General features: G+C 35.4%; 1 protein-coding gene across 1 annotated transcript in view; it reads left to right on the plus strand.

The window, feature by feature from the left end:
- The first annotated feature begins 1,496 nt into the window (after window positions 1-1,496).
- Window positions 1,497-19,585, plus strand: part of CCDC181 (coiled-coil domain containing 181) — a 42,165-nt gene continuing 24,076 nt past the window's right edge. The window contains exons 1-3 of the mRNA XM_051998995.1: window positions 1,497-1,688; window positions 10,490-10,629; window positions 14,295-15,251. Of these exons, the coding sequence (XP_051854955.1) occupies window positions 10,513-10,629; window positions 14,295-15,251 (1,074 nt within the window). The 5' untranslated portion in view covers window positions 1,497-1,688; window positions 10,490-10,512. The remainder of the gene's footprint in view (window positions 1,689-10,489; window positions 10,630-14,294; window positions 15,252-19,585) is intronic.

Consider the following 19,585-nt stretch of genomic DNA (forward strand, 5'->3'; position numbering starts at 1 on the left):
TTCCAGTCTTATTAATAATCCCAGTCATCAAAGCAGAATTCAAGTCAAAATTATTGATACATAATCTGATGAATTTTTCTAAGTTTTAAGATTCTACTTTCAAACTGGCTATAAGGTACTAGCCTTCATTAGCTACAGTATTTATTTTTTCTTTCAAATGTCCTTACATTAAAATTTTAACTTTGATTTTCTAAAAAAAAAACCCAAACTATTTCCAATTAAAAAAAAATGTGTGTATATGTGTGTGTGTGTGTGTGCATGTGTTTATGTATGTATGTGTGTGTGTTTTTGCTTTGTGACAATGAGTAAGTCACTTAGCCACTAGCTGTAGGCTCTTTCCTAAAACTATTAATTGAAGAAAAGGTCCTGGGAGGTAATGATGGTTTCTTTGCCCTATACCAACTATATCCAGTCCCTAGTTCTATCATTTTATGCATAACAAACTTTGAGAATTTGTTTCCTTTTTTTGTATACCATGTGTCTTAGGCCTGGGCAGTGAGATTTTATTTCTTATAAGAGATCCCATGAAATATTATAAAATAATTTAGAAAAATTCTCCTGGCCAATTCCAAGCATCATTTTTATTATTAAACTGCATTAAACTGCACCACCATTCCTCAAAAAGGAAAAAAAAAAATGCCCCAAAACTCGATACAAATATTTTATCTTAGGGCAAATTACTAATTCTATTTTTTATTCTGACTTTGACATTGAGTAAAATAAGCAAACCCATTAAAAATCTGCATCCATCTTGATAAAAATCTATTTTAACTAATCTTAGGGCAATGTATAATTCTGGTTTTTAAAAAAAATTCTGGTATTAATAGACACCAAGTACATAAAGTACTTCCATTTACACCTCAAAGAAAAATGATTACCGATGAAACTCAGAATCACTATTATGGGCAGCCAAACTGAGTAATTCTAATTATTTTGTAATCCTCTTTTTTCCCCTTCTATATCACAGGATTGGAAAATGTTTAATTAAAAAATTCACGAACTCCCTAGAGGAAAATTATTTTAAAACGACGATTATTTTAATAATAGGAGTAGTTTCCAAGCAACTTTTTGCATTGTTTTCTTTTGGGGGTAGGGGTAACCAAAACACGCCAAACATAAACCCTTAACTGGCCTTCCCTTGGATAAATGGCTGACCAACGCGTTGCTTCCCATCCAAGCTAAGAAGTGTAGATAAGTACTAGAGCCGCTTCCAAGGAGATCAATAACTAGACTGGAATACGTCTGCCGTGCCTGTCAGAGACTAAATCCCGCCCTCAGCGCGAACTCCACTCCCGCGGTTTAGTTTCTCTGGCAGTCTCTATGGAAACAGCGTCGCCCAAAGTTCCTTCTTGATGGAGGGAAGAGTCGCTTCCTCCGAGGTCTGCGCTTGCGCCGTACTGAGGTCGGGCATCCCAGTCTGTGCAGGGGTAAAGCCCCGGATGGAAGAGGCGGGGTCTCGTCGTTGCCATGGCAGCCCGGTCCCAGCCACCTCCGCCACCGCCCCCTCTGCAGCTGCCGCCGCCGCCTCCCTTCGCCTCCGCCACCGCTGCGGGTGCAGCCTTGCCTTCCTGCCTCACTGTCAGAACACAGCTAAGAGGAGAGGAGGAGCATCTGTCCCGCCCTCCGTCGGGCCCGTTCCTCTCCATCTCAGTGACCCCAGCCGCTGCCACCGTCTTCAACCTCCACAGGCAGGAAGGGACGCACGGGGAGGGCAAGGGGAGGCGGGAGACCAAAAGCAGGGTACCCCTGGAAACTGCACGGGGGCGCGGCGGGACGGGCTGACGTCCCGGACGCCGGGCCGGGGGCCACGCACAGTTTGGAATAGCCAGCCTTCTTCCTGGCCTTCGGGTCATTAGGAGGCATGGGGGAGTTATTTTAAAAGACGTTGTTTTTGTGAACTTTGTAGGTTCAACCCCTGCCTGAAGAGCCAGGGTTCTTATCCCCCGGGGAGCGCTTGTAAAAACCTTTCGTTGTCATGACACGGGCCCAATTATGAGCTTTGACCTTTTACATATGACAATCACCCTGGATGGGCAGAGGCCAGGTGCAATGAGCAAGTCCGCTTCTCTAGACCTTGCGTCTTTCTGATTTCTTTCTTTCCTTCTTTCTTTCTTTCCTTTTTTTCTTCCTTCCTTCCTTCCTTTCTTTCTTCCTTCCTTTCTCCCTCACTTCTTCCCTCCCTCCTTCTTTCCCTCTCTCTTTTCTTCTCTTTCTCCTTCCTTCCTTCCTTCCTTCCTTCCTTCCTTCCTTCCTTCTTCCTTCCTTCCTTCCTTCCTTCCTTCCTTCCTTCCTTCCTTCCTTCCTTCCTTCCTTCCTTCCTTCCTTCCTTCCTTCCTTCCTTCCTTCCTTCCTTCCTTCCTTTCTCCCTTTTTCCTCCTTCCTTTCTTCCCTGCCTTCTTCCTTCCTTTTTTCTCTCCCTTTTTCCTCCTTCCTTCCTAACCTCCCTCCCTCTCTATATTTTTCTCCCTTTCTCTCTCCCTCTTCCCTCCCTTCTTCCCTCCTTCCCACTCCTTTTCCCTTCCTCATTTCTTTCCTTCCTTCCTTTCTTCCTTCCTTCCTTTAGTCTTCCTTCCCTCCCATTTATTTTACCTTACAATTTAATAATACTTAAAGAACTCCAGAATTTCCCATTAGGGTTTCAACTAAGATATATGATAGTGGTTAGATTTAGCTTTTTAATGAAAAATCAGAATCCTCTAAATAAAACCGTGTGAAATAGTTATATATGTGATAATTTCAACTTAAAAGATCTGTAGTTTTTATCCATTAGGAGACCAGGGGATTTAGCAGACATCCGTAGGGAGGGAATTAATTTTGTGTTCTAATTAAGATCTGTGTTGAAAATGTTGGGTTGTTCAAGGCAATTGCTTCTTTGCTTGCCAGTGATAAACTTCATGAGATTCAGAGTTGTTATATTCACAGGAGTCAAATAAGACAAACATAATTAATGAATTTGGCCAAGATATCTTTTCTTAAGTTTGATGAGAGTGTGTACCATATATGATTGTGTACTCCAGATGAAGATTAAGAGAGTTGGAAAGGGGTTAAGTGTCCTGTGACGCAGCTGAATAAGACATAAGGAATATATGTTCTGATCTGTGTGACATTTTTACTTTGGGACTAGAAGATACTTCTTTAATTTGTTTGAAAATAATTGATATTTGGATGTAAATTTTGTTTGAATTTAAGTTCAACTCAGCTTTGTGTTTTAGAATTTTTTTGCAAAGGTATTACACATAAGTTCTTATGATGCTGAGTAGATATTTTAACTTATATTCTAGTTTTCACATTTGAAGGATTCTGTAAATACTAAAGACTATTTGGTTTAAGTCTGCACGACTTTATTTGCACATTCAGGATTATGCTTAAAATGCTTACATTTAGATATCAGCATTGCCCACATTAGATGAGAAGTCACCTAAATATTAATTTCTTAAATATCAATTAGATCATACATTAAGAACTGGGAAGCAATCCCTATATTTTTGCCTGCCTGCATTTTGGATTTCCTTCACAGGCTAATTGTACAATATTTCAGAGTCCGATTCTTTTTGTACAGCAAAATAACGGTTTGGTCATGTATACTTATTGTATATCTAATTTATACTTTAATATATTTAACATCTATTGGTCATCCTGCCATCTAGGGGAGGGGAAAAATTGGAACAAAAGGTTTGGCAATTATCAATGCTGTACATATACATATAACTTGTAAATAAAAAGCTATTAAAAAAAAAAAAGAGCTGGGAAGGATTTTAGGAATTATGTGGCCCAATCTCTTCCTTTTGCAAATGATGAGGTCCCTAGGACAAATGACTTACTTAAAGTCAAATAGCTAATAAATAGTATTCTGGATTTGAAGCTGGATTCTCTAATGGCAGATATTAAACCCTTTCTATTACATGACTCTGTGTGTTGTTAGAGAGAAAGAAAAACTTGTACTGCTGATTCTTCAGGATAGAATTAGGTTTTATTTCTGTTTTGTACCCAGGGTGTCTTGTAAGTACTTAATTAAAGTTTATTTAATTGAATTTGTTGAGTGAAGTGAATTGATGTAATTTATCTGAGAAGAAAAATAGTGGCCAAATAAATATCGATTGTTTCTTTAGGTAGCCTCAAAGAAACCAACAACTGATATCAAAATAATGCCACATATTTTCCAAATTACAAAATTATTTAAACCTATCTTTGTCTCCTTGATGGTCCATTTGAATTTTTTTTTAAAGAAAATGCAAACATTAGATTTGATGATACTATCAAAAAGAAAATGACAGTTGAGAAAAATCTATATTAATCATTGATAACTAAATTTGATTTATCTTTTGAGGTTAATAATAAAAATATTTGTGGGAAAATAGATTGATGATATGGGATAAGAGAAAAATAATGGGTGTGGAGGATCTAAACAGGCAATTTTGAAGTAAAACAGGAACATTTTTTAAAGGACATCATCAGCATTTAGCAGCTGTTGTTCAGGAATTGATCATTAACTTATGTTTTGCCATCTTTCCTCTCTCCCTCCCCTCGTTTCCCTTCTTTTCAGTCTTCCTTCCTTCCCACTTCTCTCCCTGTTTCTCTGTCTCTGTCTCTGGTTCCGCATCTCTCACGCTTTCTCTCTGTCTCTTGCTGAATTTTATTTTTCTCCTTTGGCATTATGCTTAGCAGTTAGCTAGCTAGTAAAAAGTAAAAATAAGATGAAAAATAATAAATTTGCTCAGTTAATAGCTCTAGTTAAAAAAAAGATTTAGTGGGAGAGGAGTTTAAAAGACAATAGTGAAAATTGTTTCTGTGTAAACCAAATGTCATCAGTTTTTTTTTTTTTTTTTTGGTTTTGTAATTGTTAAATTCCACCACTCTAAAAGTATGCTATTGCTTTTTTTTTTTTTAATATGGGTGAGAATAAACAGGGTATAAGAAAGAATATGGATAACATTAGGAGTAAATGATGGTATCAAACTAAATAATCCTAGTAAAACAGTAATAGCTTTGCTAGGCTGAAATTTTACTATTCTGATTTTTGTGATCATTTTTGTCACTGGGGTTTCAAGTTTTGATCTATGTTCCTTTGGGTACTCAAGAGGTGAAAACATTTTGAAGCTGAATAATACATAAAATATAACTGAAGAATTTTTATGAACAGGAAATTATCAAAATAGGAAATAACTTATTTTTGTAACTAATAAAATGAGCTCAAATGCCTAACCAATTTTGTTTAGGAGGCACCAAATAAAGAACTTAAATATTTGAAAAACACTACCTAGAATTTATTGTTATAATTTCTAACATGGAGTGTTCTTGACATTTAAACCTAAAGTCTTATTAATTCACAATTCCTGATTATTATGTTGTCAGTTCTATTACATTATCATCTCATTATTTCAACCAGCAGATCTTTTTTGGGTGCTCACAGTGTACAAAATACTGTGATAGGCACTGGGAGATTAAAAAAAAATGGAATATATAGTTCTTAAGAGAGCTCAGGATCTAATTGAGAGCAAAGTAGAGAATACATTAGCCTAAAAAGTATAAAACAGTCTTTTAAAAAATTATATCCCACTACCAGTAAAAAGTTGTTTGTAAACAATTTCAATACATATATACATACGTTAAAATATGAATGCACCCATGATTACATAAAACAAAATGTAAATCCAAAAAGGATGAGATAAAGATGAAGTCATATTTCAGATCAGCATAAATAAAACTACTGGAATTTGTTGATTAGGGGAGTGGCTAGTCAGAAGAGCTTTAAGAAAATCACTTTGGCTCCTATGGATGATAATTTACATAAAGGAGACAAGACTTGAGACAGAGAAATCAGTTTGGGGGCTATTTTAATTACTAAAAGGTAAGTGAAGGCCTGAATTAGAGTAATAATTATATATACTGAGAAGGGAACAGATGGGAGAGATGTGGAAGTAGATTAACAAATGATTAGCCTTGTGGGGTGAGGGATAGTAAAGACAAGGGATGACACTATGTGAATCAATGTGCCTAGAAGAATAGTAGTGATGCCCCTGTATAGAAAGAGGGAAGTTTGAAAAGAGGGGAGGGTTTGAAGGTGAAAGATAAAGTTATGAGACTGGCAATTTTTACCAGCTCATCCATTGTTTGTCCTATGAAATTCCCTACCACTTAAAAGAAAGACAGAAGGTAGCACTCTTATTTCCTCTTCACAATACTATATAGGATCAGTATAAGGAAAAACTTCCTGACAATTAAATTGTCTCAATGGAATGAACTGCCTTGGTAAGTTAAGTGGGTTTGCCTTCCCTAGAAGTCCTCAAATAAAAAAAAAATGTTTTATTTGGAGGAAATGATGCATAGTAGCATAGGTGTCAAATTCATGGTCAGGAAGGCATGTAGTCCAAAAAACTTTCAAATGCAATTTAAGCCAGATTAAAATTGATTGGGAAATTTGAAACAAAATTTCAAAATGCAATAAAACAGACTTTGTGATTTTAAAAAGTCTATATTCAGCATATAGGGATCTTTTCCTATTTGTTTCACACAACTGAAGTAGAGGGTCCTTTTTAACTTCAGGATTCTTTGATAAAGAATGATTCAGCAATTATAGACAGCTACATGATTATAAAATTAGGAGAGACTTCTTAGTATTGTAACACTGTACCTCTTTTGTATTGGCTTTTACTGAGATGCGAGACAGTCTCTCATATTAGTCTTGTGAATGTTGGCCAGAGAGGGAACAATTAGTTCGTTGGATGGCTGTAACAAAAGAATAGTCATCAGTGATTCAATTTCAGTTTGGGAAGCTGAATCCCTTTCTTTTTGGATTAGCGACTTAGTTAAAGACATAGATAATTTATTTGGTCAGTGTGCAGATGACAGAAGCTAGTAAATGATAGCTTACTGATCAGAGGAGAGACAGTTTACAAAATAATAGTAATTGAAGTAATAACATTAGGAAGAAGAAGAATTCCTATTTGTATAATCAGATATTCAGACAGATTTGGACTAATGTCCTGTGGGTAAGGAGAAGAAAAGAATACTAATTGGGAATCCTGGAAATTATAGTTTTGAATAGTAAGAAATTTGTTCCAACTCTGAGAGAGATTGACTTTCTTGCTAGACTGTGCTCTTTGAATGGGGGAAAGTGGCTTTTGACTTTGGCTTTTGGAGAATGGACAGCAGCAGAAGTAATTGTGGTTAACATCCATTTCTGTGACTGAGCCTCTGATCAAAAAGAAACAACTCTGACAACAGTGGGATAAATTATTTCTCTCCAGGAGATTTCAGAATCTGTGCAATATTTTCAGCTTTCCCCTTCATCTCTGGCATTCACTCCTCAGTGTCTCTATTCTTTGTCTTTTGACATAATTTGATTTAATTACTATCCTTGAAAATATTTTTCCTTCACATAAAAATTACTTGACCTTAATTTTGGGATGATATATCTGTATGCTAATTCTATGTCAGAGAGGACAAAACTGAGTATGCCAGTGAATAATTGGCAAATAGAATTAAAATAGGACAGGATTAGATTTTTGTTCTGGTGATCAAGATTTTTTGTTTCTTGATCTGCAAGAACTCCATAAGTTGCATATATGAAAAGATCTTATGATTATGATTTCTAAAATAGAGAGAGAAGAGATGACCATGTCAATTGGGACCATTGTACCCTTAAACTTAAAATGAAATCTTTGCTATAACAATATACAGTTGTAGATGCATCAGCTGTGAAATGCTACAAGCAAATTTCCCATCTCTGAGTAAAGAGGAGGGGTGGACTAATGGTGTAGGCTAAGGTGAGACCATAACCTGGTGGTGGGATAAGAAAGGGTGGTTAGAGAAGAGTAAAAAAAATGAGTGCCCAGCTAAAACTTGCTCCATAGCAACATCTGCTGGTTATATTTATATAGTGTTTTACAAAATACACAGGACTTTATTACATAGTCTCATCAGAAAAGTCTTGCATGGGAGAGACTGTAACTATTTCCATTTTACAGGTTAGGAAAATCAGACTCAGATTGTCCAGAATCACATAGCTGTTAAGTGTCTGGGGTGAGTTTGTGGTTTTTTTTTTTTTTCAAATCCAGGTTCTTTTTCAAAGTCAGGGCTCTCCATTATCTCATGCTGCCTCTTTAATAAGATGAAATGTAATATAAATAAATGCAAAGTTTTTATTCAACACTTGGATTTAAAAAAATGACTTGAGAGTAATAGCTAGCCATGTGTTTAAAAAAAAGACTGCAAATTCAATAAACCAACAATATAATTGATATGTCAATCAAAAAAGAAAGAGATTTTTAGCTTGCTGTGAGAAGGATAGAGTACAGAACTAGTTTAGGAACAATCTTGCTATACTCTGCAATAATTAGACCATGTCTGTAGTACTGGGCTCAGTTCTGGATACTATGTTTTAGAAAAGTCATTGAAAACTATAAAGCCACCAGATAGAGTAACAATGTTGTTAAAGGACCTTGAGGTGATGCCATCTGAAAATCTGTTGAAGGAACTTGGGGTGTTTAGCCTAGGAGAAAGAAGATTTAGGGGAACTTGGTAACTGATCTCAAGAATTTTAAAGTTTGATGTGTGGAAGAGGATTAACAGAGCTGTTGTTCTTGGCTCTAGAGGACAGAACTAGGAACAATGGATGGAAGATGCATTAAGATTTGAGATGTTGCAAGGTTCCAAGCAAATTCAATTTGTCGGTAAGGCTACCAACAACACAAGAAACAAACAACAAAACAAGAAAGAACAAGGTTCTTTCAGCAACTCAGTAGGCTTAATGATCTTGAGGTTGTATTTGTTAGCCTTCATATAGCTTTGAGAAGTCCTAGGGAACAAAGAACAGGAAGCAACAGAAATGGAAAATAATCTGAATCGTTACAAAATCTGGAGCATCATAGATTATGGAGAACAATTTGGCAGTCTGGAATGTGGGATTAACAGCAAGCCCTCATTCTGACTTGTTGCTAAGGAAAGCTCATTGATCGGGGGTCCAGCTTCAAAGCTAATTAATGTCACAGTGATATCAGACCAGACTTTTTTGAAGGACAGCTAGTGTTACAGAGATAACCAACTAAATTCTTTAGAATCTACCTGTACCTTTCAAGGATAACAGAATTTTTCTAATTGTACAAGGCAGCTGGTGATGAAGCGATTGCAGTATTCTTTCCATTAAAGTTATTTATAGCTTTTAAACAACTCAGAAGAGAAAACTGAACTTCTGAATTCATGAACTTCTGAAGTTAACCCAGAGACAAAGAAACATGGCTCAGACAGTTTACAGAACAGAATCAATTATAGAAAGTAATCAAATATAAAATTAATATTTGATTTTTTCTCAGAGATAAAGAAAAAATTCCCATTAATTAAATCTATTTAGAAGCAGAAAGGGCTGCTTGGGGAGGGATTAGATTCTATTTATTAGTTATCTTCAGATGAAAGATGCTTGTATACTTGCTGGATACATTGTAATGAGAGTAGTTTTATGTTTATGGTTTGGCAAAGGTATACTTTCTAAGTTATTTCACAACTCTGAGATTCTGTATTTCTTTTTCTTTATATACTCAATTGTCTTTGTTGAAAGGAAAACATGAACTGGTTATGTTTGAGGAAAGCAAGATTCACTAGACAGAAACCCTAGCAACTGTATGTGTTTGCCAGGAAAGTATCCTGCCAAAGCCATTTTGTTGTCATGACTGTGGGATCCAGGATCTCTTTCTTTGCTAGAATAGCCCCTTCGCAACAGGAAGGGATCCTTGGGACTCACACTGGGGATTTCCCCATTATTGGTTTCTGCCCAGTGCTTTATCCTTTAAACTAAATAGAACTCATAAAGGAAATTGCCTCCACCTCATTTAGAGGCTATTGCAAAGTTAGTAACTGGTCTAATTTCAATATTGTTGTGTCTCAGAAAATATAGACGTCTCAGGGCAGGAAGAAAAATGGGAATGGCTGATTAATGGGGGCAGTCAGAATATATATATAGTGTTTATCAATTAAGTTTGCCTTCATATATAGATGTAGTTTGTGATCCTTCAAAACAATTACAATGTGATCACCACAATTTGTGGTAATAGTGAAAAAATTTGAAATAGTGTGAGCATTACCAAAATGTGACACAGAAACATGATGTGAGCATTTGCTATTGGAAAATGACACAAGATTTTCACAGAGTTGCCACAGATGTTCAGTTGTTATAAAAAGCCACAATATTTGTGAAATTCAATAAAATGAAGTAAAAAAAATGGTATGCCTGTATTATCTTCCAAACTTCTTGGCATGATAATTATAGGTTCATGTATTTGTATATTTATCAGAAGGAATTTTGAATAGGTTACAGGAAGTTCTTTCAACATTTAAATATCCTTTGATTTATAAACCTTAATTAGTTATTTTGTTTTGTTTTGTTTTTCAACATATATTCAATATTATCTCCTTTGCAAATAGTAGGAATTTTTTGAAGGATTACTTTTCAACAATGAGAACATATTAACATGGTTTTTTCTTTTATATCTAACAGCACTATTCTTTAATGAAAAGGAAATGAATGAAAAGAAAGATGCTGATTTGATGGAAAGTGGAGAATATGAAGATGATTTTGAAAAGGACCTTGAGTGGTTAATTAACGAAGAAGAAAAAAACCATGTTGGCAGTACTGAGGTATTTACTGTAGACAGTAACCCCTTTAAAATATACTACTCTATCTGTACTGTTTCTTAATTTTCTTTCTTGGGGCAGCTAGATGGCACAGTGGATAGAATACTGGCCATGGAGTCAGGAAGATCTGATTTCAAATTCAGCCTTAGATACTTCATACTTACTAGCTGTGTGACTCTAGATAAATCACTTAACCCTAAATGCCTCACCAAAAATTAAAAAAAAATTCTCTCAGTACCTAGCATAATGTTTTGCATACATGGAAGAAGAAATTTTTTAATGTGTCATTAAATTGAAACATAACTAAGAGTGTCAAAAAGAAAATTGTAAACACAGTGTACCTTGTGCACAACATGGATTTTGATGTAGCTTAGGACAGATCATGAAATAATTATCTCCTAAAAAAATACACCAAAAAACTGTATAGTCAGAGTGTGGCAGATAATAGGTGCTTAATAAATGCTTGTTGACTTGACAAGTACTAGACTTGGAGAATATCTGTATGTGATTTCAGGCAGTTATCATTGGCAAGAAACTTCCTTTTTCTTGAGTCTTAGACATTTCATATGTAAAATGTCAATGATAATATGGAATATCTACCTCACAGAGTTGTTGTGGGGGAAATTCTTTGTAAACCTTAAAACGAGTTGTTATTGTAAAAATGAGCAATTGCATGCAACAAAAAACCTGGTATTAACATTTATGATTTATAAACAAAAAAGGTGTTTTAAAGAGAAGGAAAAGCCATGGGTTTTCTTGCCTCATCCTCTCCCTTTCCTTCAATTGTAATTGGTCTTTTGTGTCTCTTTTTGTGATGTAATTTGCCCCATTTTACCTCCCCTTTCCTCTTCTTCTAGTACAACTGCTTTTCCACTAGTAGTTTCTTTTTTATATCATCACATTAAAGTCAGCTTTTACTCATACCCTCTAAATATACTCCTGACAAAGAAACAGTGGTGGTGAAGTTAGCAATGAAAGTGTAACTTGACAGCAATTTGTGTTCAGGGTTTGACCACAAGAGGAAGAACATTAACAGAATGATCATTAGAGAGGACAGAAGGATCATATGAGGTTTTAAAAAGAAATAATGAAAATAACCAGTGTTTTGTTTATGTATATACTTTCACCCCATCAACCTCCCATAAAATATGGGCCTTATTAATTCCATTTTATAGATAAAGCAACTAAAGTTTAAAGAGATTAAATTTTGTGACCATGGCCACATCACTAATAAGTGGGGAACAGGATCCAAGACTCCCATCTAGATTGCAGTGGAATCTAAGACCATGCTCCTAACTACTACATCATGTTCCCTCTCAAAATAAGAGACTTCTGTGGCTTATGATGGTCAGTCAGTGACTCAACAAACATTTATTAAGTGCAAAGACATATGCTGGGGGAGGAGGAGAATGCCGTGTAGGAGCTAACATTCTGTCTGGGGCAACAACACTGACATATATAAATAGGCACAAAATATGTATAGAATAAAAATAAAGTAATTTTTAAAGAAAAGATGGTACCAAATGGGGATCAGGACAGGCTTCTTACAGTAGATTGTACTTGAGCTGAGCACTGGAGGAAAAAACTGGGAAGGCGGGGATTGGGAATGTATTCCAGGTTTGGGGGATAATTAATCAAAGGCAGAGAGCTGGGGGGATGGTGACATGTGTGAGGAACAGCAAAAACACCAGTTTGGTCAGGCTGTAGAAGGGAGTATGTGTGATGGTGCTGAAAAGGTCGATCTTTTTCCTGTGCCGAGCTTTAAATGCCAAACAAAAATTTGAACTATTGAAGTTAGTTGAGCAAGGGAGAAAGAAATACAGTTACACCTGTGTGAAAGTCACTTTGGTATTTGGGGTGGACCATGGCTTGGTGAAGGGAATGCATGACCCAGGGAGACCAGTTCTCCAAGTTTTTTTGTGTAGTTCAGTCAAGACTGATGAGAGCCTGATTTGGAAACATATGTGTAGAAGTAGCGAAAAAGGTGTAGACAGATGCCTGAGAGTTTGTGGATGTAGAATCCACAAGTGTTGAAAACTGATTGGTAGCTATAAGTGTGTATATGTGAAGTTAAATTAAGGGTGACTTCTAGGTTGTGAACATGAGTGACATCAAGGATGGTGGTACCCATAACAAAAAGTAAAAGTCTGAAAGAAAGATATTTTTGAGGGGAAGATGATGAAATTTTTTGACATGTTGAAATTGAGATGCTAATGGGACATCCAGTTCAAAATATCCAGTAGGCAAATGATTTTGCAGTATTGCAATTAAGGAAAGACCTTGGGACTAGATAACGTGTGTTTTAAAGCTATATTTAGAGAGAAGATTTTTAAATCCATGGCAATAGATGAGGTCACAAAAAGAGAGATGTAGAAAAAAAGGGGGGGCCCTCAAAGAGTCTATGTCAGTCAGACTATTAAGGAGTTAGTTACTTTATCTCACTAGACAAAATCTAGAATGTTAAGAGAAATAATAAAAAAAAGTTAGGGATAAGTAATGGATAATATTTCCAGACATGAAACCATATAATAAAGCACTAATCATACGAAATAACATTTGGTTCAAATATAGAAAAGTAGATTAATATAGCAGTTTGGATAAGTAAGAGTTAGATATGGTGGCTTTAATACTCAGTTAAACAAAGAATAATCTGTTGGGAGAGGGACTGTATTTGACAGGAACTATTCAGAAAACTGGAAAATTTTTAGTAGAAAAGCAATTTGGACCACAAATTCCACTAAATGCTATAATAAATTTCCAAATGAACAGGTGACCTTAACTATAAAAGGTGTTGCTTTAAAAATTCAGACTAAAGACGGAGGAGAAGGTGCCCTTTACAACTATGGTGAGGAGGAGACTAGCCAAAATAAAGGACGAATGGAATCATAAAAGAGAAAACAGACAATTTTCAACATTACATTTTAAAGCTTTTACATGAACAAAGTCAATGTAGCTATGATAAGAGGGAACATTGTTAATTAGGGGAAAATTTTTACATCACATATCTCAAGCTGAACCAAAATGCACTGGTGAGCACAGTTCATTTTGTATTTGCTCTACCCCCATAGGATTTCAATTAAAATCATCTCACATTAAGCACCTACTATATATGCACTCTACTGTGTTAGGCCTTGGGGACAAAAAGGAAAAAAGATTTTAAAGCCTCTTTTCATGGAGATTACATTTTAAGTTTTTTTTATTTTCAAGGGGAGAATCATGTGGAGGAAATATTTAATGTGTAAATGGAGAGAAAAATATAGATAGGAAATTCTCAAGTAAAAATGTCAGCATATAATTAAAAATCCTTTATGCTGCAGAATAAATATGTTTATTAAACATATTACTGCAATATTTAAATAAAACCTTTTATACTCAAGTAAAATTCAGTAAAAATTTTCAAAACATCTTTCATGTATATATAATTCTTTTATGAGCCATTTTATTATATAATTGCACATTATAGAGTATCATATTTAAATTGTCAATAAGTAACACTTATCATAAGTGCTATTACAAGAAACACTTTCTCCTAGAGAAACTAAATTGTTTAACTATAGATATATATAATATGTGTTTGTATAAAATATAGAATATAAGTAAAACTTTTTGCTGGGTTGAATTATACTTAATGAATTCTCTGTTTGAAAGAGAACTTGATTTCTTTTTAGATGTCTAGTGAAAAGGAAGAAGATACTAATGAAGAACAGAAAGAGAACGATAAAGGAGGAGAGGATACAAAACAGCTTCCTGAAAATGACAAAGTATCAAAGGATGAGATGTCACCGAGGCGAAATAACTTCATCTCTGTACCTAGCATTCAACCTTTGGATCCTGTATCTGATTCAGACAGTGAAAATTCATTCCAGGAGAGCAAGGCAGAAAGCCAAAAGGAGCTTGAGGATGAGGAGGATGAGGAAGTAAAGCGATACATTATGGAAAAGATTGTCACAGCTAACAAGATTTTGGAGACTCAAGAGCCTGTCAACGAAAAGAGAGAAAGAAAACTTAAATTCAAAGACAAGTTAGTAGATCTGGAAGTGCCTCCTCTGGAAGATACAGAAAATTACAGAAATGATAATGAAAGTGAGAGAGATGTGTCTGGGAAACTGTCACAGCTGCGTATTTCTGGTGAACTTACACCAGAGAGTGTGCTCCTTTCACTAACTAATGGCAGTAGTGAGGAATATAAGGATGGAAAGATACTAGTGGAGAGAGACGGAAAGTTTGAGCTCCTGAGTTTACAAGACATTGAGAGCCAGGGCTTTTTACCTCCCATTAACGTTAACATAACTGAGATAGAAAATCAGCAGTTATCACCTCGATCTTCCAACTCAACTACAAATGGGATGATTGGGATTAAAAAGGAAGACCTCCTGGTAAAGTCACATGTTATTGCTCACACATCCACAGGTGAACCACTAGTTTATTTTCCCCAACCACCAGCCAATCCCAAATATCGTCCAAGCTCAGCAGTCAACACACGTAGAAGCAAAGGGAGTGGGAAATCTAGCCGCAGAGTACAATCCGCAAATATTTCACCAATAAACTCAACATACTGTCTTTCACCTCGACAGAAAGAGCGACAAAAACAAATAGAACTGAGGAAAGAAAAACTAAAGAGAGAGGTAGGTGAGAACATGAATAAGTAAGTCATCAGATGTAGAGTAAGGTCTCATTTTGTAAATGTAACAAATTGAAATTATTGCCCAAGGTGACTTTTAAATATTATTTTAGTGTCAAAATGACATTTAGAACTTAGATATTATTTATGGTTTTCTCAGGATTTATAAAACAGTAAATATGTCAATTTAATTGTTTAACTCTTTGAAGCTAGTGAAATTCAGATGGCAAATGATTCAGTCCTAATGAAGAATAGCTGAGATCAAAATTGTACATATCTTTAATATAGAGTTTTTGGATCTTTGGTATTTTGACAAGATTCATTATTTGGTTTTCAGACCAAGAAAATTGTGTGGTTATTTATGTTACATATTTTCAATATGATATATTCTAAATTGATTTTTCAGGGGATTGGATTATACTTATATTTTCCCCAGTATATTTTCTGTTTTGGATATTTACATGTGTTACAAGTAAAATAGTCAAAGGGATTGAAAAGTCATCACTCTAGTTCTTTTCTCATGTGGTTGCTAATCTTGATCCAACTGTAATATAGGATTGCTCAATAGCATATGTATAATGTCAGTACAAAGAGACAGAATAACAAGACAAGAGAAGTACATGCCTGTCTATCACCTCGTGTCAATCATCTGTAGCAGAATTGCTGATTGACTTCAGCAAGGAGATTTTTTTTATTGCTATTAAAATTGCTATTTTTTTTTGCTATTTTATTGCTGTTATATTATTGCTTTCATTATAGGTGGAAGTTGAGATTATTAATAGACTTTTGCAATTCCCAAAAATAATCCAACACACTTTCCTCTTCCTCTTGTTTTGGGTATAGCTCATTGTCTATGTATTGTGTTTATCCCAGATATATTTGTGTAATGTCCTGGTTAATTTTCTGGAGGTCTCTGGACCAGCCTTCGTTTCTGCTGAGTAATCACCACAAGAATAGTCAGGAATAAAGTCCAAATTCTTTGTTATCTCCTTCACAGTCTGTCTCCTTCACCTGGGGTTCAGCTAGCTTTTTGGAGGCCCTCTGGAATGGGTCTTGATTTCTGTAGAGGAAGTAGTAGGAGAGCCACCACGATGGTCTCTGTCTTGAAGTCTTTCTCAGCTTGAGCTCCAGCCTCCAGTCCTCTGTCTTCTCTGAGTCTGTCTCTGACTCTGTCTCTAGGTCTGACTCTGACCTCTTAAATACTCTATTACAATTAATTTCATTCATCATACTGAGTATAAGCCAATCATTATAACACTAAGGAAACCATTATTTGTTGTAAGATTAAATCAATCATACTGAACTAGAGAACTATTAATCACCATGCTAAACTAGATAACCATTGTCTTATCAATTCCACTGAGTTAACACCTTGTTGTAAGAATCCTTGTTTCAAGTACATTTCTCCAGAATTCTGGCCCATCACATATTTGGATAGTCCATATATTTATGTCTGTTTCTATCACTATGGGCCAGTCTCATCTAGGGGTTTTTAAGACAGTGCTCCCTATTGGCTCTCTTATCTATCTGATTATTTTCTTTTTGTTTCCTTTATTAGTTTATGATCCTTAATGTGGTTTATAGCTGGAGATATACCCCAAAGATCTGTTCTAGTCTCTTCTTTTTCTGCCTTCTACTCTTTTTCTCAGTTACTGTATCAGCTCCAACAAGTTCAATTTTCTTTATGCCAATTACTTATCTATCTATCTACCTGTCTGCCTAGCTATCTATGCATCCAGATATATACGTATGTATATATGCATATATATAATCTTCAGTTATGTGTTAAACATATAGGACTGGATATCTCATTGGCATTTCAAACCCAACATGTCTGAAATAGAACTAATTATCTTTCACCCTAATATGCTTTTATACTTTCTTATATCTAGGATATCACTCTCTTTCCAGTCTATTTGCAGGTTGTTTGTAACTATAGCATTTTTCTTGACTCCTTACTCTCATCACACATAGCTCTTCAGTTGCCAGGTCTTGTCATTCATGTCTACATAATATTTTTTTACATAGTTTCTGTTTTTACTTATATGACTATCATCCCTGCCTGGACAATTGTAGTAGCCTCTTAATTAGCCTTTGCCTCAAGTCCTTCTATTTTCCAATTTGTCTTATATCATATATAAAGTTACTAAAATGATTTTCTTCAAAGTGTGAGTTTGACTACATCACTCCTCCCTTCAGTTAACTCCAGTGGCTTCCTATTTGCCTTTAGGATTATATCCTAAATAGAAGAATAAATAGAATAGCTCTTCTATTTACTCTTTTTTTTAATTTAATTTTATTTAATAATAACTTTGTATTGACAGAATCCATGCCAGGATAATTTTTACACGACATTATCCCTTGCAATCACTTATGTTTCGTTTTTTTTCCCCTCCCTCCCTCCTCGCCCCCCTCCCAAGATGGCAAGCAGTGCTATATATGTTAAATATGTTGCAGTATATCCTAGATACAATACATATTTGCAGAACTGAACAGTTCTCCCGCTGCACAGGGAGAATTGGATTCAGAAGGTAAAAATAACTCGGGAAGAAAATCAAAAATGCAATCTATTTACTCTTTAAAGTTCCCTATCCACCCTCTTTGGTCAAGCCAAATCTGCACTTTTATTGTTCCTCATACACAGTATTCCATCTTCAATCTTTGTGATTTTGCACTGGTTTTCCTTCATGCTAGGAATGACTCTGTTCTCACCTACAGAGTCCTTTGTTCCTTTTTTTTTCTTTAAAACTTGTATGTGATGGGAAACAATTGACCACATACCCTTGCCTCATACATAATGCATATTGATTGATTCCATAGTTTATATATCTCTACCGAAGCACTTTTCATTCACTGAATTTTTTCTGTCTGTATGATTGGGCCAAACTCTCTTGAGTGATTATGGATCTCTTCTAGGAGGCTCTGCAGTATTACACAGCTTAATGTAACTGGCACAATGTCTTTTCTAAACAAGAACATATGGAGGACTTAACTGTCTGAAGAGAATCACTCTTCAGCGTGGACCGCTTCTGTAGATCAGAGATCAACATCTTTGGCAAGCATCAATCTCCATGTTTTATGCCTCACTTGATATTAGCAATCATTAATTAAGGTTATCTCTCCTGTTAAACCTTTTTAGGTATGGGATAGGAATTAGACCCATGATTTCACTGACATCACCAGTTAGTGTTAGAAGTGAGACTTTAACCCAGATTTTATTGACCTTAAGTCCAGTTCTCTATTGATTATGTCACAGCTGAGGCTTAGGTAGTAGAGAGCCCATAAAGCTGTGTTTTGCCCGCCCCCCTGAATATAACTGTATTGTTGTTTTGTTTTACATAATAAGTATAGTGAGTTTGTTCTTTCCATCTTTCAGTCAGTTGTATAGTATAGAGATATCATTTACCGAAATTTCATATGTAAAATCCTTCCTGTTTCTCGCTGAGTTTTGAGATTGGTGTTTTGGATATGGTTGCATTTACCTTTTTTTTTTTGTCTTACATTAAGTCCTTGCTGTCCTTTCAATTGTGTGTATCCAGTGAAGGCCTCTTCTATGCATCCTTGGTCTAACTAGGTGATTTCAACAATGTTCTTTTGAATACTGTTTCTACCCAAGTACACTCATGATGTTAAGAGTTAAAGCATGGTAGATCTGCTGTCTTTGATGATGATTAACTATCTGGTTATAAAAAACTTCATGGGGCAGCTACGTGGCACAGTGAATAGAGCACTAGCCCTGAAGTCAAAAGGACCTGAGTTCAAATCTGGCCTCAGACACTTAACACTTCCTAGCTGTGTGACCCTGGGCAAGTCACTTAACCCCAATTACCTCAGGGGGAAAAAAATCTTCATAGATATGTCCATTTTTTCCTGTTTGTTCTCCTCCATTGTCATCCTCAGTGCCCTCAAGCTGATTTTGCTTAAGTGAATTTCTTGTCAAGATTTCTCTGAACTAGTTTTGCCTACTGCTTCTCTGTTTAGTAAAATGATACGGTTCTTAACCTTTTATCATCCTTCTTGTTGTTATTATTCTTTGTGTTTATTATTATTATTTATTGTGTTTATCTTACTGGCTGGTGTATCTCTCCACTTGATAGTTAAATCAAGCATTTGCTGAATAAAGTGCTTTTTAATTTCTTTTGTTGATAATAGTAATAATAATAATAGCTAACATTTATATGTGCTTCAGGATTTACAAAATGCCTTACATATGTTTAAACATTTGATTCTCACAACAACCCCATGAGGTAGGTGCTAATTTTACAGATTCCCTAATTTTACAGATAAGGAAACTAGCACAGACAGGCTAATAAGTAAGTTGTCTAGGGTGACTTGGCC

This window comes from Antechinus flavipes, chromosome 4, assembly GCF_016432865.1.
Source record: "Antechinus flavipes isolate AdamAnt ecotype Samford, QLD, Australia chromosome 4, AdamAnt_v2, whole genome shotgun sequence".
NCBI lineage: Eukaryota > Metazoa > Chordata > Mammalia > Dasyuromorphia > Dasyuridae > Antechinus > Antechinus flavipes.